Source organism: Stegostoma tigrinum, chromosome 20 (assembly GCF_030684315.1).
Source record: "Stegostoma tigrinum isolate sSteTig4 chromosome 20, sSteTig4.hap1, whole genome shotgun sequence".
Lineage (NCBI taxonomy): Eukaryota > Metazoa > Chordata > Chondrichthyes > Orectolobiformes > Stegostomatidae > Stegostoma > Stegostoma tigrinum.
Window position 1 is genome coordinate 50,562,560 of NC_081373.1, and position 26,301 is coordinate 50,588,860.

The window sequence follows — 26,301 nt, forward strand, 5'->3', positions numbered from 1 at the left end:
TTCTGAAGGAAACGGGTCATTCAAGGACCTCAGTGAACGAGGCAAGGAAGTGTGTATTTCAGTACCAGCGAGGTTGGAGTACGTCACACTAACCAAATCATGAGAATTGAACCGAGACCAAAACAGACTATTCCGGGGCCTAGGCCCGAAACGTCAGCTCTCCTGCTCGGCCTGCAGTGTTCATCCAGCTCGACATCTTGTTATACTCAACTTCCACTGGTGCCTTAAGTCTGTACCTACAGCAATTTCACAGCAGCAATGCATTTCAACAGTCAGCCAAACAGCAAGATGCCATCTTTATGAAGTTGCCAGTGGAATGGTACAACAGGGACAGCAACATTTAGATAGGTTGAGTTTTAACCATGTATCTGCTCCTCACTACCCAAACATGCTTAAAATCATCTTGTGCACAAATAACAACAAGCGATGCTAGCCAATTATGGCCCAGCCATACAAGCACAGTAAGAGTGTTAAAGAAGGAACATGAAAAGGATGCCACTGGGCCTGAAACAGCTTGAAAAATAATTCCTACACTCCCTGACAGTTCTCTCCAGTTATTCACAGTAGGAAATGTTCAGTAATGTGGTCCATCAAAGAGCTTTATCATGATCAAATTCTGAGACAAAATGGGTTCAAACCAAAAGGGACAAAGATTGAAGAGATGCAGAGGGGATGTCTTGTTAACTGCAAAAGCAACTTCTAATTTAAAAAAAGTATCAATCCAACAGTTTTACATCTCTACAAATAACACCAGTTTAAAACAAGTCCTTCTAACAAAAGGCTTTTTCCACAGATGCTGCCTGACCTGTTGAGTATTGAAAATATTTTGTTTTTAAAATTTCAGACTTGTAGCATCAGTAGCATTTTGATTCAGGTTTTACATTTCTTACCAGATGTTAACTATATGAACATACTTAAAAATTGAGGAAATGACTTTCCGAGCAGATTGCAGAAAACCTCATTTTATTGTGCTAATTTCCAAAAAAAACTGACAAGTGTTATGCTGGATTCTGCCTCTTAAAATTGATCAACGTTCAAGATAAAACCTGATGATTGACAATAAATTGGTTGAAAGAAAAACACCGAATACATGTTAGGAGAATGACGTGAGTGCAGTTAAGTGGAGTAGAGATATTTTTAAAATCAGCCTGTTCACAGCCTGTGGAACAGGTGAGACTTGAACTCGGTTTCTCCCAGCTCAGAGGTAGGAACATTCATTGCACCACAGAGCTCCCAGGTAGGTGGTATATTTAGAGAATTGGTATTGGGAACCACTGCTCCTAATTTGTATTAGAGACTTGAACATAGTGCAAAGTGATCAAATCATCTTGGAGAAGACAAAGATCAATTTAAAAGTAGACTAGGATAAAGAAATTGAGTTCTTTTCAGTGATGGACTTCAAAGGTTCAAATGACTTTCTTAATCTAACTATATGAAATAAGAGATTTTTCAATAAACAATGGATTATTGAAAAACTTGATCAGGTTAGTTTAAGTCAGTCAAACCCTAAGGACACAGACTTTTAAAGATGCTGCAAGAACAGAGTGCATACAAAAATATGGCAATTTCAGAATGACACACCATACGAATGTTCTAAATTGCAAACATCTTTCAGCAAATAATTAAAAAGATATAAATGACAACTTCAGTAGCCAGTATAAAGATAGCTCGAATACAAACACATGGCCGTGAGAAAAAGGGATTGGAGTCCAAACAACTGTAAATTCATTTTGAATTTCTTTTTTCTCCCTTCAATAATTAAATAAGAAATTGATTGTATTTAAACTGTAATGTGATAAAAACTGAAGAAACCATCAAAACACAAAAAGGGCAGCCTATTTTTGGTAGTATATAACACGCTTTTTAACCCCACAATGACAAATAAAGTGCGATGACGTTTCACATGGAGGCGAGCAAGTAAATGTCTCCCTCCTGAACATCAGCCTTGCCAACAAATAATTAACTATTTGGAGTAGTTATCATTGTCCAGAATACAAGCTATTTCATAAAATTCTCAAAAGCTACCTACACAAAAATATCAGTGCATATTCTAAGGTTTGTTGTCATTAGCGACAGTGACTTTGATTAGTTGCTCAGCAACCCTCAGGTTCATTCTTGTTGTCGCTTTTGGAATTTTCAGACTTCGGTAAAGTGCAGCCAAAAAAAGTGTTTCTATGGCACAAATGCGAGGATCAAATATCCAGAGTTTGAGAAAGGATTGAATAATTTCCTCTAGCTGTTTTAAAGACCAGAAAATTGTCTTCTGGGTAAGGTTTGTCATTTAAGAACTCGTAAGAGTTTTTGAGCCATCGAGTTTAGCGATGAGTACCTCCAGTAATCGAAGTTTGGCTTTTGTATGCTTGTACTGGATGTATTCTTCAGCCATTGGAATGCGATCCTCTTTCTGTACATTCCTACAAGAAAAGGCTGTGTAGTTACTATCTTTCCAGAAAAGACAATGCAGTCAATTAAAAAAGTTGCACTGCAACGTGAGGAGTTGTTGGTCTGAATGTAAAACACATCCCTTCTAGATGAACTGCTCTCAGTTCTACTATAAATAGAGTAAGGCAAAAAAAGGGTACATCTTCACAGGGAAGTAGAGGAATGATCTTTGTGTCCTGAATTCCAGGAGAACAGAAAGAAGCAAATACAAAAAGAAGCTTCAACAATTCTTAGCATCCCATGGACAAGTTACTCATCTAGCCATTGGACGGTTTGAGCATGCAAGCCCACAGACTCCCCAGAGTACACAAGCAGGCCATTTGGCCGTCAAATCTGCACTCATTCTCCTTCCCCCAAGACCGTGCATTTCCCATGGTCAGTCGTTAACCTGCATATCTTTAGACTCTGCAAAGTAACCAGAGAAAACTGACACAAATGTAGGGAGAAAATACAAACTCTGCACAGTCACCCAAGTCTGGGATTGAACCAAATACCTCAATTTGATTTCATGGCTGTCAGCAGCACTTGACTTTCTCATTGACCCTTAATACCAACATTTCAGATTTTCCTTCAGCTTGGTTTCTAAAACTAGCTTTTTTTAAAAATACTCATCTTGACCAAACAGGTGTTCACAATTAATTTTAATCACATCATATATAAATCCTTTCATCTCAATCTGTTATCTTGGTAAAATCACCCTGGGTGATTTCCTTAAATTTTTCCTTAAAGTTCCTCCAAACTGAACAGAATGGGCCCTGTTCATAAAGCATGTTGGTTGTGATCCAGTAGCTAAATATTTAAGTGAAACTTTAGCCATTAACAGCCGTTGGTTTGTATTCTTTAGAAGGTGACTGGGCTGGGAAGATTAGTACTAACCTCTCGTTTTCCTTTGTAACTTCTCATTTTTCCCCTAAATGAAAATATATCCCAAGTCTTTCAGCACAATTTAATTGTTGGTGAACGAAGTCTGTTTTTCTGATGTACTGGTGAAAAGAATGGCCCGACTTACCTTCCAGTTTGTTTGAGAAACTGCTCTTCAAATTCTCGGAGAGCTTTGCGGAGTTTCTTCTTCTCTGCTCTAGTTTCATGAAGATGTTCCAACAATTCAGACCTATACAAATCAAACATACATAGCATTTGGCACTGTTATCTTGTGCAAATATGAACTAATGCCATCCTGTAATTGGAGGGGGAAAAAAAAAGTCACCAGATCAAAGTAAAACTTGCTTGATACTGAGAACTTCACCAGCTCAGGATATCCAAAAATGTTTTGCAGCCAATAAGTAAATCTGGTTTTCATTTGACTGTATCAGTATGTTTATCTGAATCAGTCTCCCATTGACAGCCATGAGAAGTGTTCAAATCATCAGTTTGTAGTATGGTAGATTGAGGGATAAATATTGGCCAGGGCCCCAAAGTACTCCTCTAATCTTCTCAGACTAATGTCATAGGATCTACTACATCCACCTAAGGAGTCAGACAGGACCTTAGATTACCATCTCATTGTTGAAACAACTTGCCACACGTTATTCAAATGGTGATTTATTGGAAAGTGTGGATGTACAAGGGGTACTCGAGTGTCTTTGTGCACCAGTAAATGAAAGTAGACAAGCAGGTGCAGCAAGCATTTAGGAAGTTAAATGGCCTATTGGCCTTCAATGCAGGAGGAATGAGTTCAGAAGTAGGGATATTCTGGACGTGAGAGTTTGCTCGCTGAGCTGTAAGGTTAGTTTGCAGACGTTTCGTCACCATTCTAGGTAACATCAGTGAGCCTCCGACGAAGCGCTGGTGTTATGTCCCGCTTTCTGTTTAGGTTTCCTTGGGTTGGTGATGTCATTTCCTGTTCTTTTTCCTCAGAGGATGGTTGATTGGCTCCAAATCAATCTACCATCCTCTGAGGAAAAAGAACAGGAAATGACATCACTAACCCAAGTAAACCTAAACAGATAAGTAGAAAGCGGGACATAACACCAGCGCTTCACTGATGATGTTACCTAGAATGGTGACGCAACGTCTGAAAACTAACCTTCCAGCTCAGCAAGCAAACTCACATCCAGAACCTCAACCTGAGCTACAAATCTTCTCAAAACTTGCTAGTAGGGACATTACATATGTCTTTGAGACCACACCTGGAGTACTGTGTGAAGTTCTGGTGTCCCTACCTGAGAGAAGATATACTTTCTGTCAAGGGAGTGTTGCTGAGGTACACTAGGCTGACAGCTGGGGCTGGCAGCATTGCCTTATGAGGAGAAATTGGTTTCGCTAAGCTTATATTCATGAGTTTAGAAGAAAGTGGATCTGGTTGAAATGTATAACATTCTAACTGAGTTAGAAAGGCTGGAAAGATAAATAATATTCATACCACATAAATGTCCAATGACCATCTCTGATAAGGCAATCTGACTATCAGCCCTTGGCGTTCAATGGTGTTACCATCGCTGAATCCCTGACTATCAACATTGTGTGTTACCATTGACTAGAAACAGACACCATATAAATACAGAGATGACATGAACAGATCGGAGATTAGGAATACTGCAGTTACTCAGCTGGCTCTTCAAAGCCTGTTCACCATCCGCAATTTCTTATCCAAACCACTCACCACCCTAACTTGGGAATATAATCTTCATCTCTACAGTGTCACTGGGTCAAAATCCTGGAAATCCCTGCCCGCTATCGTCGGTCTATCTACAGGTGGGCTGCAGCAGTTCAAAAAGACAGCCCACCATCTGGTTCTCAAGGACAGCCACTGCTCCCAAAACGTTAACTGTTTTCTCTCCACAGATGCTACCAGGCCTGCTGAGTTTTTCCTGCAATTTCTGTTTTTGTTCCCCATACAACTCCCCTTGACATTTCTGGTAATATTCAAACAATCAAGACTACACAAGCTCACTTTGTTTTTCCTCTTAAGTCCTGGGGTGAGAGCAGGGTCATCAATTCACCTCATCCCAATTTTCTACCAATGTCACCTTTAAGCTTGGAAGACCATCATGTTACACGTGCCCCTCCAAGTCACACAAGGTGCTCCTTTGGAGATATATCAGTGCTCCTTCATTGTGAGCAAGTTAAAATCCTAGAAGTCCATACCCAAAAGAATATCTAAGCAGCAGTTTACAAAAGGACCAGTACTGCAGCCATCAATAAAAAACAAACAAACAAGCCATGGACTGATCTATATATGCTGGCCTTGTGACCAATGCCCAATCCTGAGATGAATGTTCTTCTGTAAAGACAGCTGTTGTTAAAATAATCAATTGCCCTCGAGTGTCCATCTGCATCTGTTGGGGGGGGGGGGGGGGGGGGAGGGGAGGGGTGGAAATGGAGAAGAGAAGAGCAGAGGAGGGTAAATTCCCAGCAGGGAGAAGTGCTCAGGGGCGGTACAGGCAGATAAACTGACTACAATACTCTCTAAGCTGACCAACAGTCTTCTTTGGAAGGACTGGGAAATTTACCATGTAGGTTTCTCAAAATGTTACCCATGGTAGTCAGGAATCTGGGTGGCGTGGCATCCTTGCCTCCTTTCATTTCCATGTGTACCAATTTTGCAATCTTGTGATCTGTTAATTATTCATTGCAGCAACAATTAAAAATTTATTGGGCAGCAGAGTTGAAAACAGACTGTGGTTTCCAATGTCAAATTATTGATTCTGGGTGAGTACAGAGGGAGCTAATTATTCACTGTAAAATTGATACAGTATACAACAGTTATCTTTGTCAACAGTCCAGCAGCAATTCACATTTGCAGACCTTGAACCCTAAAGATGCAGAATTTGATATCATACAATGGCCTTCCTTGTAGTGTTGTTTGCGCTAGATTAATTACCTCTTCCTGCAGTCACTCTGAACTAACAGATACTGGTCAAGTTTACAAAGAACAAAGAAAATTACAGCACAGGAACAGGCCCTTTGGCCCTCCAAGCCTGCGCCGATCCAGATCCTCTGTCTAAACCTGTCACCTATTTTCTAAGGGTCTGTATCCCTTTGCTCCCTGCCCATCCACGTACCTGTCCAGTTACATCTTAAAAGACACTAACGTGTTTGCGTCTACCACCTCCGCTGGCAACGCATTCCAGGCACCCACCACCCTCTGCGTAAAGAGCTTTCCACGCGTATTTCCCATAAACTTTCCTCATCTCACTTTGAACTGATGACCCCTTGTAATTGAGTCCCCCACTCTGGGGGGACTACAGACTACTGGAAAAATATTTCATCTAAGTAGAAACATAACTACTGAGGCCATATCTAACAGTCAAATACACAGAACTACACGCACTGTAACCTTGTTAGTCCAGAATGGCTATGACCAAGCCTTTCCCGGATTTCGGAATTTTATGGATAATGGAGTGCCTAACTACAAGTTACTGCAAACCAGTAAATATAATTACCTGAAGCATTAAGAAGTGATAAAACATTACAAAAGCAAGAATTGAAAATGGTTTTACTTATACAAATTCTGTACCTTCCATGTTTTCACATCCAAAGTGCCATTCTAAAGTGATGCCACGGCTTACTTGGAATTGCTCAGATATTTCAGGATAAGGGTGGGCATGGTGTGTCACAGCACCAGGGACCCTAGTTCGATTCTGTCTTTGGTCGACTGTGTGCAGAGTTTGCAAGTTCTCTCCGTGTCTGCACAGGTTTCCTTTCACGGTCCAAAAAAATGTGCAGGTTCGGTGGATGGGCTGTGCTAAATTTCCCATAGTGTCCAGGGTTGTGTAATTTAGGTGGATTAACCATGCAGGGATAGGGTAGGGAATGAAATCTGGGTTGGAAGCACTTCAGAGGGTGTGGACTTGATGGGCTGAATGTCCTGCTTCTGCACTGTAGTGATTCTACAATCACTGGCATTTGCAAACAATAGCTTTTCAGGCTGAAATTATAGTGCGGATCTACAAGTGAGCAGTCTTAGACTGGGGCATATTTCTTGTTATCCCACTTACTTCCCACACCAATATACAAATCCATACACGTGTAAATCAACAATTAGATAATACTTGGAGCATTCAGTGTATTTCCCATAAGCTTGCCAGCGGATGCTCAAAATCCAAGTACCAGTTTCACATTAAAGTATTAATTCATCAGTTAATCAATTCAAATTAATCCAATCTAGAATTAAATTAAGCAAACAATTAAAACAAAAATACAACAAAATTTCCTCCAGTCAGGGGATGGTACCTTCATTGTAACATCACTGGACTAGTAATCAAGGACCCTGGGCTAATGTTCCAGAAACAAATGGTTCAAACCCCATGGTGACAAATGATGAAATTTGAATTCAATAAAAATATGGAATTAAAAACCTAGCCAAATGGCAGCCAAATATCCACTTTCAATTGTTGTAAACAAAAGCAAAAACAAAAACAAACAGTGTCACTAATGTCCTTTAGGGAAGGAAACTGGCCATGCTTACCTGGTCTGGCCGACATGTAACTCCAGGCCCACAGCAATGTGGTTGACTCTGAACTGCTCTCTGGGCAAAAAATACTTCCCTAGCCAGGCAGCGTCTGGGGCTCACATGTTGTCTCCATCTCCTTTCTCCATTTGGTCTTCACTTCTTAAATTTTAAAAAACCTTGCATCGCGGAGAGAATAGCAGTGACGGCATAAATGCGTTGCAGCATTGAGGGCCCAGAGGGAGATGACCGGCAGGCCCAGAGGGGGGGCGGGGCAGTCAGTGGTCGGCAGGCCCGGAGGGGGACGTTGGTGGTCAGACTGTACCAGATGGTGGTCAGTGGCTTGTAACCCCGTTTGTGACGGGCCCAGCACAGGGGAGAGCAAAACCATGAGTGGAGAGCCACCAGTGTGGAGCAACTGCAGAAGGACTCTAATGTTTATCTTTTAACTTTGCTTCCTTATTTTACTAATTGATACTGTGGTGAACTATAATGTAGAAGTTCCAGCTTTTTTCTACATTTCCTTTATTTCTGTACCTGATGTATTTTCGTACCTAACATTTGTAACTGGGTACTTTGCACCTAAGTGCATGGTGATATTGCACACTTTCTGCTGTTGTCTTGAACACATGGCAATAAAACCTAAATTGTAAAAACATTCTTACATGGAGGCTTCATGTAGATTGGCCAGTGAAGTTGTTGATTGCCTAGTGTCTTTCTTCTCATCTGGAGGTGGGAGAAATCCAGGCTCACCGTCTTCATCTCGATGGTCTACAAATTCTTGAAAAGGAAAGTCTGCGATTGGTCTGGTAGACAGTTCACAACTCTTCAAAATCGTTTCTTCATCTGAACCTTCTTCTTCCTGCTCAAGTCAAAAAGTGTCAGCTTGACAACTCTTAATCAAATATTACAGATATATAACTAGATAAATAACAATATTTGTTTCAGCAGAAAAGTTTCTGTAACAAAGTGCCACTTGTTTAATAACCAGTGATAACGTTGCTTTGACAAGAGCCTATTTGAATTGGACTCCAGCCTTCCAGCTCAATTCAGATTAAGTGTGAATGATAGGAGGTGCCCTCAGGATAGCTTGTGAAATGAATTTGGGCATTGTCAGTTTTAAATGAGGATGGAGGGCAAAACAAAAAGATTGGAGATCTCTCTGATCTCAAAGGGCTGAGTGGTATGTGAAACCGAACATTCAAGCTGTTGCAGCACCCTTCCACCTGCAGAATATTACCCAAAACTATCATTTCCTCAACTCTTCCACTACCGTAGCCTCATTTCTGTGTTTGTCCCAATCACAGTCCAGTGCTCGCATCTCTCTCGCAACTGTCAGCATCTGGAAACGTGAGCTCAGCCAGGACCTTGCGGCCCGCATCCTAAAGTCTTGTCTGATCCCTGGTGTCCTAAAGTCTCAATCATCAGCTCAGAATGCGTTCCTGTGAAGCATCAGGTGAAGTTTTGCTATGTTAAAAAGGTGCTACACAAATGTAATCTGTAAGAGGCTTGCAGGAAGAGGGTTCTTGCAAATAAGGAACATTTCTTATAGATTCATGCAGAGCAGAAAAAAGTAGTTTGGCTCACTGTCTGTATTGACATCACAACCACTAAAAATGCACTATTCCCAACTTCTTGCACTTATCCCATATCCTTGACTGTTATGATATTTGAAGTGATTATTCAATTTTTTTTTGTTTTAAAAAAATAGTTGTAAGGTTTCTGGCTTCTACTGCCTTCCCAGGCAGTGCATTCCAGATTCCCACCATCCGCTGAGTGAAAAAGCATTCTTTTCCCCCCCAAAATCCCATCTGAATCTGTTGCCCCTTACCTTAAAATGCTCTCTGGTGATTGACCCATCAAATAAAGGGAAATAGCTGCTGTCTATTCACGCTGTCCATACCCCTCAATCATGCCACCCCCCACCCCAGTCTTCTCTGCTCTAGAGAAAATAACCCAAGCCTACCTAGTCTCTCCTTAGAACTCAATTTCTCCAGGCCAGGCAACATCCTGATGAACCTCCTCTGTACCCCCTCTATTGCTATCACATCCTTCCTGTACTGAGGTGACCAGAACTGCACACATTACCCCAGTTGTGGCCTGACCCAGACTTTGTACAGCTGGCAGAGTAATAGGCACCTGCCTTAGGGGCACTGATGTGGACACTGTTTGGGAAGTGCAATCTGGCCCGCATTCCTGATTTTCTTCACCTTGAGGAACACCAATAAAGTTTTATGCTGTACTTACAATAGTGGGGATGGCTGCAGCAGGAGACAGAAGCTGCCTGATACTGCGATATCTGTCGTACAGAGGCTTCATTAGCAGTCTTTCCTGTTTGTTCACCTATTCAAATAAAGGTCAGTTATCAGTGGGACTCATACAGAGGAGTGCCCGCTGTTACTTCGATTACTTTCAGTAAAAGCTGGATCACAATTAAATGCAAAGCACCTTTCGAAACTAGACACTCCACAAGTGGAAACAAGCAGACACAAACAGCAGCTGACAGGAGAGCAAATGAAAGAGATCATTCGGAAGTTATATAAGAAAGCCCAGACCACTGAGGGGTGCATACAGCGTGCCAGGCACAGAAGCTGAATCACTGGGGTGGGGGTGAGATCCCATTGGAGTAGGGCAATTTTGGCAAACATTAAGAGAGTGATAAGTCCCCAGGGCCAGACCAGATTATCCTAGGTTGTTCCAGGAAACAAGACAGGAGGATGCTAAGCCACTGGCGAAGATCTTTGCTTCCTCACTCTGCATAGGAGTCGTACCAGAAGATTGGAGGGAGGCAAATGTTGTTCCTCTTTTCAAGAAAGGGAATAGGGAAATCCCTGGAAGTTACAGACCAGTCAGTCTTAAGTCTGTGGTCAGCAAGGCTTTGGAAAGAATTCTGAGGGACTATTTGGAAAAGCATAGTGTGATTAAAGGGAGTCAGCATGGCTTTGTGAGGGGCAGTTCATGCCTCACAAATCTTATTGAGTTCTTTGAGGAAGTCACGAGACAGGTTGACGAGGGTTGAGCAGTGGATGTGGTGTACATGGACTTCAGCAAGGCATTTGATAAGGTTCCCCACGGCAGGCTCATTCATAAAGTCAGGAGGTATGCGATACAGGGTGATTTGGGTGTCTGGATTCAGAACTGGTTGGCTGACAGGAGGCAAAGAGTAGATGGTAAGTATTCTGCCTGGAGGTCAGTGCTGAGTGGTGTCCCACAGGGCTCTGTTCCTGGGCCTCTGCTCTTTGTAGTTTTTATAAATGACTTGGATGAGGAGATCGAGGGGTGGGTTAGTACGTTTGCTGATGACACAAAGATTGGAGGTGTCATTGATAGTATCGAGGGCTATTGCAGGCTTCAGTGAGACATTAACAGAATGCAGAGCTGGGCTGAGAAAGGCAAATGGAGTTCAACCTGGAGAAATGCAAAGTGATGCATTTTGGAAGGGTGAACTTAAATGCTGAATATAGGATTAAAGGCCAGATTCTCAGCAGCGTGGAGGAACAGCGGGATCTTGGTGTTCATGTGCATAGCTCCCTCAAAGTTGCCACCCAAGTGGATAAGGTTGTTAAGAAAGCATATGGTGTTTTGGCTTTCATTAACAGGGGGATTGAGTTTAAGAGCCACGAGGTTATGCTGGAGCTCTACAAAACCCTGGCGAGACCACACTTGGAATACTGGTGTCCAGTTCTGGTCACCCTATTATAGGAAAGATATGGAGGCTTTGGAGAGGGTGCAAAGGAGGTTTACCAGGATGCTGCCTGGACTGGCGGGCTTGTCTTACAAGGAGAGGTCGACTGAGCTCGGACTTCTCACTGGAGAGAAGGAGGAAGAGAGGTGACCTGATCGAGGTGTACAAGGTAATGAGAGGCATGGATAGAGTCGATAGCCAGAGACCTTTCCCCAGGGCAGGACTGACTGCCACAAGGGGTCATAGTTTTAAGGTGTTAGGAGGAAGGTATAGAGGAGACGTCAGAGGGAGGTTCTTCACCCAGAGAGTTGTGAGCGCATGGAATAGTTTACCAGTGGTAGTCGTGGAAGCAGAGTCATTAGTGACATTTAAGCGACTGCTGGACATGCACATGGACAGCAGTGAATCGAGGGGAATGTCAGTTAGGTTATTTTACTTTTGGATTAGAATTAATCCACGGCACAACATCGTGGGCCAAAGAGCCTGTACTGTGCTGTACATTTCTATGTTTTATGTTCTAGGGGAGTCAACATTAAGGTGAGTAGAGGACTGGCCTCACTGAGGGGTGGGGAGGCCTGTTCGAGGCCAGGACAATCGTGCGGAGGAGATAGTGCGTGTGCATGGGTGGTGGGGGGGGGGGGGGGGGGGGGGCAAAAAAAAAAAAAGGACGTGCAAGATGGGTGATCCCTGTAACCTTGATTTAACTTAATATCAGATAATATCCTCCATTACTAAGACAGAGCAATAAATTCATGGTCATTCAGAATGATAATTAACTGCATCAATATAGCAGAATACCACACTAATAACATCTTTCTCATAACTTTGAGAACTTCTGTAAAAATAGTCCCATAGCTGCCAAAGTAATCAAATAGCACCCAGATTATTCAGCATCTTTCACAATTAGCCCCTACCTGCAGATACTGGCCCCAGAGGTCTCTTATGAAAGATCAGCTTTGGTTCGAAGCCAGGGCCCAAATCGGTGTCTGATGCCGTTCTGACTGATAATGCTTGCTGGTGACAATAGTCAGGGTAAAGCCGAGGGCTGGACAGGAGACAAAAACAGGAACACAAATCTCCCAAAGGAAGCTGCAGCCTCCGCTAGAGTCTTGCTCAGCAGCCTGAAGAGGGAGCTGGTGTTGTAGCAATTGGAGTGCCTAATCCATTGAACCTTACAGGAGAGCTGATGTTTAGTCTATCACTCCCACAGCAGCTCGTTCAAAGAGTTGTCAAATTTAGGTTCAAAGTCCAGCTACTTTCCTCCCTAATACTCTCTCTAAAAATGTTCAGTTATGTTTTAAAAATCCCTGTGGAATTCTGTTTCCATCACCCCTTCAAGTCATGGTGTTCGAGACCTAACTTACTGGAGAAAATTTCTCCACTAGTTCAATAGAGTACCATTTATATTGTATCATACTGGTCCTTCCAAAGTACATCACTTCACACTTATCTGTCGCACTGCGAATCTCCCATGCATCCACCCGTTATACTACTTTGTCTCATATTCTTCTGAAGCTTGTTACCATCACAGACACAATGGCAACTTTTGTGAGGCCCAAGTCACATGGGGACTTAAAACGAAACAGCCTTCGATCAGTCTATAGCAAAAGTCCAGGAACAGATGGTCTGTGTCATTGGCCTGCAAACACAAAACCAGAACTGGACTCTAATTATTAAACTTACCTTCTCTCCACAAAAAAACTGCTGTTTTTCCAACAATTTCTGTTTGTGTTTCTCATTTCTAGCATCTAGAACTTTTTTTTTTTTTAAAAAGAGTGAACTGCTGAATTCTTTTGTTCAGAGAGAAGAATATCCAGCACTTGACACCTGCAAGGAAGAACAGTAATACGAATTCTGCTGCATTCCTGTAACGGGAGGATATCACCTTTCACTGGCCAAGCAGATTTTGCTCATCATTACCGTTTACTCTTTGAACGAGCTGCTGTGGGAGTGATAGACTAAACATCAGCTCTCCTGTAAGGTTCAATGGATTAGGCACTCCAATTGCTACAACACCAGCTCCCTCTTCAGGCTGCTGAGCAAGACTCTAGCAGAGGCTGCAGCTTCCTTGGGAGATTTGTGTTCCTGTTTTTGTCTCCTGTCCAGCCCTCGGCTTTATCCTGACTATTGTCACCAGCAAGCATGGTCAGTCAGAATGGCATCAGACACTGATTTGGGCCCTGGCTTTGAACCAAAGTTGATCTTTCATAGGAGGAGACCTCTTGGGCCAGTATCTGCAGGTAGTGAGCTTCCTGTGGTTTCTATTGGCTGACATCAATGGTTCGATGGCAAATTGGGCAGCTGTTCTTGTAACTGAGAGAAAATGGGGGGAGGGGTTTGGGAAGAAGCAATAATGATAAACCTTTTTGCAGTCAGGTTGACAACAAAAGGTCAAGTCACACAGCACCAGGTTATTGTCCAACAGATTTATTTTAAAATCACAAGCTTTCAGAGGGCTGTTCCTTCATCAAGACCTGACGAAGGGGCAGTGCTTGATAGCATGTGGTTTCAAATAAGCCTGTTGGACTAAAACCTGGTGTCGTGTGATATCTGACCATGTCTGCCCCAGTCCAACACCAGCATCACTACGACTGGCCTACAGCTTGAGCAGCATTCTGGCTCAGAGGCCAGCACTGCTGCCTCTCAACACCAGGAAGCCAGGCTCAATATCTGCGTCCCTCCCTCTCACCCTTGCCTTGGGCAACTGTCTGTTGAGTTTGCACATTTTTCCCCCCCGTGTCTGCATGGATTTCTTCCAGTTTCCTCCTACGGTCCAAAGATGTGCAGGTTAGGTGGATTGGCCATGCTAAATGCTAAGGGATGGTAGGGGGTTAGGGTGGTGGGGAGATATTCTTTGGTGCGTCTACGTTGACTTGATAGGCCAAATAGCCTACTGTAAGGATTCGAATGATAAAGCAGCCATCATATCCGCGTCCAGTTGGAGTAGAGTCAACATGCGACTTTCTTGGTAAGTTTATACAGGCCCAGAGAATTGCTAACAATCAGATACTGGATCTGTGGATTCTTCCCACACGAGATTTCCAACTTCGGTACCAGAAAGTCCCAGGGGAGAATGGGATGGTCTCAGCAAGATGGGAAAAGCTTAAGTGGTGCTCTGTGCTGCCAAGCTACACAGAGTTTTAGCAGTACATGTCTGACAGTTCAGTCTCTCTTAGGATTGCTTCCCAGACTCAGCTGGCCCTTCATTCAGTTACTGTCTTCATGGCTCATACTGCTGGCTCCATAGAATTGTCTCACACCATTACTGGAAACCCCAAAATGAAACTTGCGCGATCGAAGGTTCCAAAGCAAGAAATTACTGGAGAAACTCAGCAGGTCTGGCAGCACCTGTGCAGAAAGAAAGCAGCATGAACATTTCCAGTCCTGAGAGACGAGTCACGGGACTCAAACGTTGACTCCACTTTCTTCAGGCCTGGAAGAAGATGGAGTTAAACTTCAAGACCTGTAACTCATCCTCAGATTTCTCTCCACACAGATGCTGCCAGACCTGCTGAGTTTCTCCAGCAATTTCGTTGCTTCAGATTTCCAGCATCCGCAGTTCTTGGTTTATTCTAGATACAAGGAAGCAGGATGCAAAAAAGAATCTGGTAAATGGTGTTCACCTATGTAAAGTGCCAGCTCATGATAAAAGTGAAGTCACCGTAGAGAGGCACAGTGGTGGTTTAACCAGAGGGTCACCTACACAAGAGATGTGGAGAAAGACAGCCATTCATGGTAACCTCAGCTACTTCAGGAAATAACCCCACACTGTTGCCTTCACTCTGCACCCCAAACCAGCCATTCAACCAATTGAGCTATCCAACTGATTGACAACATTGTTATCAGTCAAGGAGCTGACCCAACTGAGGCTTACCGGGTACACATGCTGTTATTTTATTTGTTATCTAGACCTTGAATGAGAACCAGGAAACGTTTTTTCTGATAACTTACATTTTAAAAGGGGTTCATATTCACAACTGCATAATATTCTCAACCCTCGGCCTGACAGACCACATTTTCACGTATTCTCAAAACGTCCCACTGTTGGAGTCCACTTATGCCAAAGCAGGCACATCGATTTCAATCTGTACTTTAGACCTCAGGATCATTCATCCTCGATTCCCCAACATGGGATATCTGTTACCTACTGGCAATAAACTCATGATGACGATAGCTCATTCACATTGAAACTGCAGATATCTAGTCACCAGAGGGTACATACATAAGACTGACTATTTACATTGCCCAACGTGAAGGGGACTAGGTCAAAAACTCAAAGCCAAAAAGCAACAGCCAATACAAGTCGCAATAATGAATACATAAAAACATAGTGGAATTATTGGAATCTCTGGGTTCTTACGGTTAGCTGCTTTCAGCAGTCAAGAATCCACTGATGAGATTACCATCATACCATTAATCCATATCTAATTCACAACCTATTTATTTCAATGCATACTGGTCCATCCATAAAAGGCTTTCAAAATGCAATAGGCAATTTTGCATGCTGCCCTTATCTAGCCACAGCTGCTCTTGTGTAATTTCCGGTGCAAGATTTGTTGAATTGTTTTGGTCAGACCATTTAAATAACTGTACATTTGTTCAAATCATTTTATTGCAAATTCCTTGGTAATCAAATGCTTATAACAACTACGGTGAGGTACCTTAACATCCTCCGGAAGACCAAGTATTTCCTGCTTTTCCTTCAGCTTTTTCATCACAATCTGTACAGTTTCCTCAACACTCTGTTTCTGCTGGCATTCCCCAGATACGTGGTGCTTGTTCTCTTTGTCCTGCCTGGAGTTTATGGGCAACGTGCTGCTTCGATGTCTCTGCCGTCTGTTATTCTCCTCCTCAGAGATCTTCAGTTTCAACTCTGGTGTGTTTTAAAAAACACAAACAATAAGTACAGCAGCAGTTTTCATTTACATAGCACCTGCCCTGGGGCTGGAAAAAAAAGGCGGCACCTCCCGGGAGCGCCGGCAGACAAGTCCTTTTGGAAAAAGCCGTTCCAAATCTTGGACACGGTTGACATAATGAAAGTTTCGTATTTTAGAAGCTGAACACGCATTTTCCTGAATGCCATGAGAGGATTACCCTTAACTCACTTTAAATCCAATGGGTTGGTAAACTTTATTTATTGGTCATTTGCTTGTGGCTTGTTTTTTTTTGTACACATGCAGGGCTTTCTGGGTGCTAATAGAAGCTATTAGGTCATTTTCCACTTTGTCGTGTATGCCATGAAGAGTCAGACAGCCTAGAAGAGGCTTTTTGGCCCATCGAGAGCTTTAAAAAAAAGTGTTGACGACCCAACCCCCACCCGGGTTTAGTTTATACAATTTTCTGTCTGTAACAGTCCAACATTCCTCCCGCTACCAGCTACCATCAGGAATGTTTTAACCAGGCTTTCACTTTTTGGGTTCTTTACAGGATCTTGCTGTGTGCAAAATGCTGCAATAACAATTCGTGCTTCAAAAGAAATACACCGTACGGGGTCAAGTTTTTCCGCCAGTCATAGAGGATGACGATGTCAGATTGCTGAGCCTTTGACATTGATCTTTAACTCGTCATTGTCTACAGGAATAGTGCCAGGCGACTGGAGGATAGCAAATGTGGTTCCCCTGTTCAAGAAGGGGAGTAGAGACAACCCTGGTAATTATACACCAGTGAGCCTTACCTCAGTTGTTGGTAAAGTGTTGGAAAAGGTTATAAGGGATAGGATTTATAATCATCTAGAAAAGAATAAATTGATTAGGGATAGTCAGCACGGTTTTGTGAAGGGAAGGTCGTGCCTCACAAACCTTATTGAGTTCTTTGAGAAGGTGACCAAACAGGTAGATGAGAGTAAACCGGTTGATGTGGTGTATATGGATTTCAGCAAGGCGTTCAATAAGGTTCCCCACAATAGGCTATTGTACAAAATGCGGAGGGATGGAATTGTGGGAGATATAGCAGTTTGGATCGGAAAGTGGCTTGCTGAAAGAAGACAGAGGGTGGTCGTTGATGGGAAATGTTCATCCTGGAGACCAGTTACTAGTGGTGTACCGCAAGGGTCGGTGTTGGGTCCACTGCTGTTTGTCATTTTCATAAATGACCTGGATGAGGGCGTAGAAGGATGGGTTAGTAAATTTGCAGACAACACTAAGGGCGGTGGAGTTGTGGAGAGTGACGAAGGATGCTGTAGGTTGCAGAGAGACATAGATAAGCTGCAGAGCTGGGCTGAGAGGTGGCAAATGGAGATTAATGCAGACAAGCGTGAGGTGATGCACTTTGGTAGGAGTAACCGGAATGCAAAGTACAGGGCTAATGGTAAGATTCTTAGTAGTGTAGATGAGCAGAGAGATCTCGGTGTCCATGTACACAAATCCTTGAAAGTTGCCACCCAGGTTGACGGGGCTGTTAAGAAGGCATATAGTGTTTTAGCTTTTATTAATAGAGGGATCGAGTTCCGGAACCAAGAGGTTATGGTGAAGCTGTACAAAACTCTGGTGCGGCTGCACTTGGAGTATTGCGTACAGTTCTGGTCACCGCATTATAAGAAGGATGTGGAAGCTTTGGAAAGGGTGCAGAGGAGATTTACTAGGATGTTGCCTGGTATGGAGGGAAGGTCTTACAAGGAAAGGCTGAGGGACTTGAGGCTGTTTTCATTAGAGAGAAGGTGGAGAGGTGACTTAATTGAAACACAAAATAATCAGAGGGTTGGATAGGGAGAGCCTTTTTCCCAGGATGGTGATGGCGAGCACGAGGGGCCACAGCTTTAAATTGAGGGGTGAAAGATATAGGACAGATGTCAGAGGTAGTTTCTTTACTCAGAGTAGTAAGGTAATGGAATGCCTTGCCTGCAACGGTAGTAGATTCACCAACTTTAGGTACATTTAAGGCGTCATTGGATAAGCATATGTACGCACATGGAATAGTGTAGGTTAGATGGGCTTGAGATCGCTATGACAGATCGGCACAACATTGTGGGTCGAAAGGCCTGTACTGTGCTGTAATGTTCTATAAACAAGGTTTAAAATAAAAATCAACCCTTTTTTCCCCCTCCCCTGCCCTTCCTGGTGTTACATTGCAGAGCCAATTTAACATGCCCCACATACATGGGCCAGAGGTGGAGATCTGATTGGCATCTTGAAATTAAATACAAAGTTGTGTGACTTCAGGGATAACAAGGGTACTGACTGGCTCTTGCATGAGCTGAGAAAACAAGCGACCAGAGAGTAATTGGGTTAAGCATCACATCCCTGATTCTTTAAGGAATGAGGTTCTCCCAGAGGGAGCCGAAAAGAATAGTCTTTGTGCAGCTACTAAAAAACGTGGAACTCACAGCCTGAAAAGACGCTGCAACCAGACGGGAATGGTAACATGCAAACGGGAATGGATAAAAACCGGAACAAAAGATGCTATTTGGGGAGAAACAGGACTGTGGGGCTAAAAATCGGGATAGATTTTTCAAAGAGCAGGCACAGGTGCGAATGGTCTCATTGTGTGCTGTGACACTATGAAGAGATTGGCATCATTTCAGGACTTCCTCGTACACAAATCTTAACAACTTAGACCAATCCGAGGTACAAGTCAGCACATTTGTATTATGGTTTGCAATTATTTCATTTAACAAAAATCATAATGAAGACGATTGGGTGTGCATTCTGCACCAGACAAACTGCTTTCGGAGGAAATATTCAAAGAACTTATTTGTATCTTTTAATCTCTGCGAGGGACAGGCTGTTCCATCAGCTCATAGCCTGGACCTCTCCTGGCACCATTCCAGCTGCTGCTTTGAACTTAATGTTTCCTGCTGCTTGGATAATTGTCGCCAACTTGTCGCTGAAAGTAATGGCTCCTATTAGACCACAAATTGCGTGCAGCCACATTAAGGCTGTTCTGTACCTTTTAACTGCTTACGGGCCCTTGTCAGATCATTCATCCACCTCAGGACTTCTGGATCGCCAACTTTATCACTGTGGGAGGGCTATAACCACAAGAGAGATGACAGTTATCCTTTCTTATTAGTCCTGTGCTTTTTACACAATTATACACACCGCATGATTTGTTTGTTTTCAAATTTCAGAAAACCACAAAAAGGTCAATGGAAGCTTGCTGGTAAACAGATTAGCTGAGTTATAGGGAAGATGATTTGCGGAACTAATTAGACAGCTGTTTCAAAGACCCCTGCATAGACACAATAGGCCACAGTGGCCCAGGGCAATTTTAATTCTTTCAAAAAAGTCTCTTTACATCATGACGAAAAGCCTTGAAACAGACTTCCTTCTATGTTGAAAATGAAGACAGTGTGAGTTTCAACTAGGAGTAAAAATGGTGGTGTTCAGCTGCAGAATCTCTCTTGTCCAACTAGTCATGCACTGTTGTTACTCTTCAATGCTTTTTTCCATTCATCTTCTGTATGAAGACACTCACACTTCATTTACTAATTTCATTCTGATCATAAGCAGTCTCGTGCAAGCATCAGGACAAAAATCTCACTGCTCAGGGAACAGTGTGTAAACTCATTGTGTTGTTTCTAGACCAGGTATAGGACAGGTAATAGCAATATCAGAATACGTGTCTACCACCATAAGCTGGTAGACCTTACACATTCAATATAAAAGTCAACACAATACTTAAATTGCTGTGTGGATAAGAAATTGGGTTAAAAGAAACAGAAAGTAAGGAATAGTTTTAGAAAAAGACTCAATGTACAGAATGAAGAGCTGTATAGATGACTGTTCTCTGGGATCAGTATTTATGTCAAAATGAGTCAGTCCAAATAAGGGATGTAGATTTGGATAGAAATTTCTAAATCACAGAAGAAACCAAAAATGCAGTGAACAGCATGACTGATAGTAACAAGCTTTAGAAAGACTGAACAAGATTGGTGACACAGCAGACGCATGGGAGATGAAATTTGATGTAGAGAGATGTGAAGTAATTTAGTTTGCTATGAAGAACGAGGAGGCACAATATAAACTAAACAGTATGAGGTTCGAGGGAACATAAGATTAAAAAAAAACACGTGTCGTAGTGCAGAAATCTTAAAGGTTGCTATTAACAGTCCTTGCCTTTGTATACAGAGGCACCGAACACAGGAAAAGAACAAGCAAGTGGTACAAAATCTTTTATCCAACACTGGTTTGTCGTGTCCTATGCTGGGCAATGCACCTTAGGAAAAATGTCAATTTTAAAAGGATGCGAAAGATGAGGGGCAGAGACAAGAGATGAAAGCAAAGCACTGCAGTTCTGGAGATAGAGTCAGAGCCATTCAGCACAGAAACAGGCCCTTCAGGCCAACCAATCCATGCTGAACATAATCCCAAACTAAACTAGTCCTGCTCCTGGCCCACATCCCTCCAAACCTTTCCTATTCATATACTTCTCAAAGTGTCTTTTGAACATTGTAACTGCGCCCACATTCACTACTTCCTCAGGAAGTTCATTGCACACATCAACATCCCACTGCACAAAAACAAAAATTGCCCCTCACGTCTTTTGTAAATTTCTCTCCTCTCACCTCAAAAAAATATGCCGCCTTGTTTTGAAATTCACCATCCGAGGGAGAAGACACCTATCATTAACCTAATCTATATCCCACCTGATTTTATAAACTTCTACAAAAGGTAGTCTCTCGACCTTCTATGCTCCAGCGAAAGTGCTAATCTATCCAGACTCTAATATCCTGGATAATATCTTCCGAAACCTCTCTAGCTTAATAATATCTTTCATATAAATAGAAGTGGATGCAGTATTTCAGAAGAGGCCTCACCAATGCCCTGTACAACTTCAACGTGACATCCCAACTCCAATATCCAACAGTGTGTGCAGATCTGAAATAAAATTAGTAAGTAGGAACTCAGCAGCTCTGGCAACATTTGTGAAGACTGAAACAGTGATAATTCCAGTCTGACTGTCCTTTGGAACTTGGGCTCCGAACACATGGAATTTCAGAGGCTGCACTGCATTGTTTATAGAGTCATAGAATCGTACAGCACAGAAACAGACCCTTCAGTTCAACTTAGCCATGCCGACCAGACATCCCAAATTAATCTAGTCCCCTCAATTCCAGATTTCCATTGGTTTAATGAAACAAATCACCATCTTTCTGACGCCAATGGACCTACTAGACATCGCTGGATTTTCTTGATGCTTTGTAAGTAAACGAGGTAGTTCTCACCTCCAAAATAGATGATAGCAGTGAATGTGTGGTGAAAAAGGCAAATCAAGAACATTAGTCTTTGTAAGATAACCAGTACTTCAATAAATTGAGAGAAATTCAAGTTAGCAATGAACACAAGAAGCAGGCAGCGAGATACTTAAGAGACGGTACATCTGTCAATTATGAAGGCATTAAGTTGTGTTTTGGTGTTTAATCTGATAGCTTATGATTCATACTGCATCATTATTGGTGTAATTGTGTTTGTTTCACTATTGCTAAAAAGATCGATTCATAAGGGAGTCATGCAACAAAACGAGGACAATTTATTTATGCCAAACAAACAGTCAGCACCCACTTTCCATGCTGCATAAAAAAAAACACTCCTTTCGAAAGTTGGGTTTCCATCCAAATGGTTGCAAGACAGAAAACAATTCCCTGTCTCTTTGAAGCACAGCTTAAATTTAAGCAACCAACTAATTATTTCAGTATCATAGTGTATAGGCAAGAGACAAACAGAACTCTTCGATGAAGAGGAAAATAATTTCATTGCACCAGGAGGTAATGAGCATGAAGCAACAGTTGACGTTGAAAGAACTGTGCCCCTCCAGAGGATTACTGAGCATCTGGACCATTTTCCCAGCATTACTTAGTGCTGCATTGAAGATCTGCTGAACTATCCAGTTCAGAGTTGGTTCAGCAGTCACACGAAGCAATCATTCCAAATCAAGCAGGGAAGATGTGAAGATGGAGACAGGGGAAAAAAAAAGTAGATAAATGAACTACTGAAAAGATCTTTCTCGAAAGGGTTTCATTTTGACTCGGGAGATTCAGCAAATGGGAAGATTGATGGGGAGGCATTTCATTGTGGGTTAGTTATACCCATGATGTTGGTCGGTTGACCCTTAACAGTTTATCATCTTCGAATACATTGCATGTAGCAAGTTTTCCAAGATACAGGCAGAATTAGTTCCTTTGCAGCATGTGGCAAAGAGGTGAAGACTCCATCAAGTACAGAAATTACTCCTGAGCACCACAAAAAGTCATTTTAATCAGCGTTTTCAAATCTAACATTTCAATCACATACCCGATACTTTTTCTCTTGCTCAAACTTTTCCTCATACTTGCGTATTTTCTTTCTCAAATTCTGGATCTGTTTGGTCAGCTGGGTCATCAGCACTGGACTGTTTTCAGCTTCTGAATTGATCAGTGAAGAGTTTCTTGGCCTGGGTTTGGTGGGGGGGGGAATGCAGAAAAAAAGAGGACAGTAAAGGATCAATTCAACTCAGCAGTTACACCATCAATGCGCAGAAACACACAGAAGAAGGGAGAGACAATGGCCTAGTGCTATTAATTGCTGGACAGTTAATCCAGAGATCCAGATAATGTTCTGGGGACCCAGGCTCGAATCTCGCCATAGCAGACAGTGGAATTTGAATCCAATAAAAATATCTGGAATTAAGAATCTAATGGCCACCGTGAATCCATTGTCAAAAAAAAAACCCATCTGGTTCACTCATGCCCTAAAGGGAAGGAAACTTCCATCCTTATCTGGTCTGGCCTACATGTGACTCCAGACCCACAGCAATATGGTTGACTCTGAACTGCACTGCCCTCTGGGTAATAAATGCTGTCTGGTCAGTGACTCCCTCATCCCACGAATGAAAAAAAAAACATGTTTCTCTGAGCAATGACTACTGTCAAAAAGTGTTGTCTTCAAGAATTTGTAATTACTATACGACAGGAGTAAACGTGGGTTCTGAACAAAGAGAATTACAAGGTCTTAAATCTATAACTATCAGAAACTAAAACAGAAGTTGCCGGAAGCGCTCAGCCGGTCTGGCAGCATCTGTGAAGGAAAAAAAAACGTATATCAGAGTTAATATTCTGGGTCTGGTGATCCTTCCTCAAAACAATCAGGGCAGTGTTACTCTTCCTTCCCACACAGAGGCATCTTTTCCAATTGCCTCAAAAAAAACCTTCCACATCAATTCCATGAAAGATGTCTTTACTTTGATCTTTTACTGTTCTGTAACATCATTTTCTTGCTTGCGTTCAATCTTAGGTCATTATCCAGATTTATTTTGCTGCCAGCATGTGCGAAATTGGAAGAGGACTGTGTACCTGGACAAGACTGGAGTATTTTTGCACAACAATGCATACTTTGAGACTGAGCAATGGTAGGAGCTGGTATTTGATGTCTATCTCCTAAGTTCGTAACATATAGGAGTAGATTTAGGCCATTTGGCCCACTTAGCCTGTTCTGCCATTCAATCATGGATGTTCCTCAATCCATTCTCCTGCCTTCTCAAAAACTTCTCTCTGTCTTAAAGATACTCAATGACATGGCCTCCACAGCATTCTGTGGCAATGATTTCTGCAGACTAACCACTCTGGCTGAAGTTCCTCATCTGAGTTCTAAAGGGTCACCCTTTCATTCTGAGGCAGTACCCTCAGGTCCTAGTCTCTCCTACTACTAGAAACATCTTCCCCTTATCCAATCTATCCAGGCCTCAGTATTCTACCAGTTTTAGCAAGATTCCACTCACCCCAATCCTTCTAAACTCCGAGTACAGAGCCAGAGTCCTCAACCGCTCCACGTGTGACAAGTCCTTCATTCCCAAGGTTATTCTTGTGAATCTCCTCCAAAGCCAGCACATCCTGCCTCAGATACAGGGCCCAAAACTGCTCATAATATTCCAAATGCTGTCTGACCACAACCCTGTGCAGCCTCGGGAGTGGATCTAAAGCTTTTTGTATTCTAGTCCTCAAAATGTTAACATTGCATTTGCCTTTCTAAATATTAACTGAACCACATGTTAACCTTAAGAGAATCCTGAATTAGGACTCCCAAGTCCCTTTGTGTTTCCGATTTCCAAAGTCTTTGCCCATTCAGAAAGTCATCTACGCCTCTATTCTTCTTATCAAAATGCATAACCTCACTTCCCCACATTGTATTCCATCTGCCACTTTGCCCAGTCTCCAGGAAACACCCCTGAACAGACTCAGCCCTTATATCCAGGACAGGCTTGACACTGCAAGCACTATGACTGCTGCAGTGAGGCAGGTAACATGAGACATCCAATTAATTGGAAATATTGTTTATAAGCTGGAGAATTCACCCTAAAATCCCAACTACAAGATGAGAACTTCCCAGGTTAACGTTGTACATGCAAAGGAATGCAAGAAGATTGCAAAATGGATGACAGCACCATTTTACAATATGGTGATGACAATCTGCAAGTCTAACCAACTACTCCTAACATCAGAGATAGTAAGAACTGTGGATGCTGGAGTCAGAGATAACACACTGTGTGGATCTGGAGGAACACAGCAGGCCAGGCAGCATCAGAGCAGCAGGAAAGCTGACGTTTTGGGAATATTTTTGAAGGATCCTGACCCAAAACGTCAGCTTGCCTCCTCTTCTGATGCTGCCTGACCTGCTGTGTTCCCCCAGATCCACACTGTTATCCCTAACATCTAACTGTACAATCTCGGATCTGCCCTATTAAAGGCTGGCATGGAACATGAATGGTGCTCAGAACAATTAAGAGAATTGTTAATATTTGGCAGGTAGGCCTTACATCATTATAAATTAGCAAGCACACTTCAAACACCGCTTTGGCTGTAAAGAGCTCTGGAGCATCTGGAGGCTGAAAAGTTACTATATAAATGTGAACTGTCTTCTCCAATAAAAGGGAGACCCTGACATCTGTAGCTCGGGCTAACTTTAACAAGTCACTAAACAATAAAAGGAAGGAATTGTATTTTCTTCAGTTAGCAAATCTATTCAGGGTTTTCAGTGGAATTAAAAAGGCATTTCCTCTGTCTGCGTTCTATTTAATTGACCCTTTGTCATAGTGGAGGAGGGAAGGTTAACTTGAAATGTTGCTCATCATGTTTGTAAAACGCTAAGATATCATCTGTGATCATTCCAACCTAGCTCTGGAGGAATCTACTAATCTATAGTCACACCTCAAACAATATTTCATCAGGTTTTATACACTGGGAAAGGCCAACAAAACAGTTGGAGGAGGCTCAGCTTCTTTGATGTCACAGGCCATTACCTTGTAGACCAAAGCCTCAATTCACCAAGCTGCACTCAATGCAGGCGCTGAGTGAACAATGCAGCCAGGTTAAAACCTTGGGTTATCCTAGAGGTGTTTTCAAATGGGGCAAAAAACAGTAAGAATCACAACAGGCATCATCCAAATGCCCCTGTTCAACAGAAAATAGGCACCTTGTGACTTGTCCGGATGCCACTGTACAGAGGTAGGTGCATGAGGATGCTACATTGAAAATAATGATAAAGTCCTTCAAAGTATTTATAATAACAATTCATTCTGCGCAAAGTAAAACATGAAGTGGCTGCTTGTTTCCTCATCATAATCAACACTCTGAAAATGCCCCAATCTCACTTAATTTCAAACACGGAGCCGAGTCAGTCCCGGTTTGGAATTCGATGAGCCAGCCTTGGATTGCCAATGGGTAGTGTAGGCACTGACAAAAGGTGCAGATATTGCTGCAATATTACTCATTTTCTGCTGTACACTTTCTTCTCATTCACGTAGTTAACCTCGCAGAAGACATGACTTCTAGCACACAGAAGGGTCAGGTGCTTGGGAACATTGTCCCTTCAGA

At 42.5% G+C, this 26,301-nt stretch overlaps 1 protein-coding gene across 10 annotated transcripts in view; it reads right to left on the reverse strand.

The window, feature by feature from the left end:
• Positions 1-675: 675 nt before the first annotated feature.
• Positions 676-26,301, reverse strand: part of fam13c (family with sequence similarity 13 member C) — a 132,054-nt gene continuing 106,428 nt past the window's right edge. For all 10 annotated transcript variants that reach the window (XM_059653152.1, XM_048550622.2, XM_048550623.2 and 7 more), the window contains 7 exons: positions 22,748-22,886; positions 19,404-19,485; positions 16,181-16,392; positions 10,082-10,177; positions 8,500-8,696; positions 3,452-3,553; positions 676-2,414 (listed from right to left, as the gene is read on the reverse strand). In XM_059653152.1, the coding sequence (XP_059509135.1) occupies positions 2,282-2,414; positions 3,452-3,553; positions 8,500-8,696; positions 10,082-10,177; positions 16,181-16,392; positions 19,404-19,485; positions 22,748-22,886 (961 nt within the window). In that variant the 3' untranslated portion in view covers positions 676-2,281. The remainder of the gene's footprint in view (positions 2,415-3,451; positions 3,554-8,499; positions 8,697-10,081; positions 10,178-16,180; positions 16,393-19,403; positions 19,486-22,747; positions 22,887-26,301) is intronic.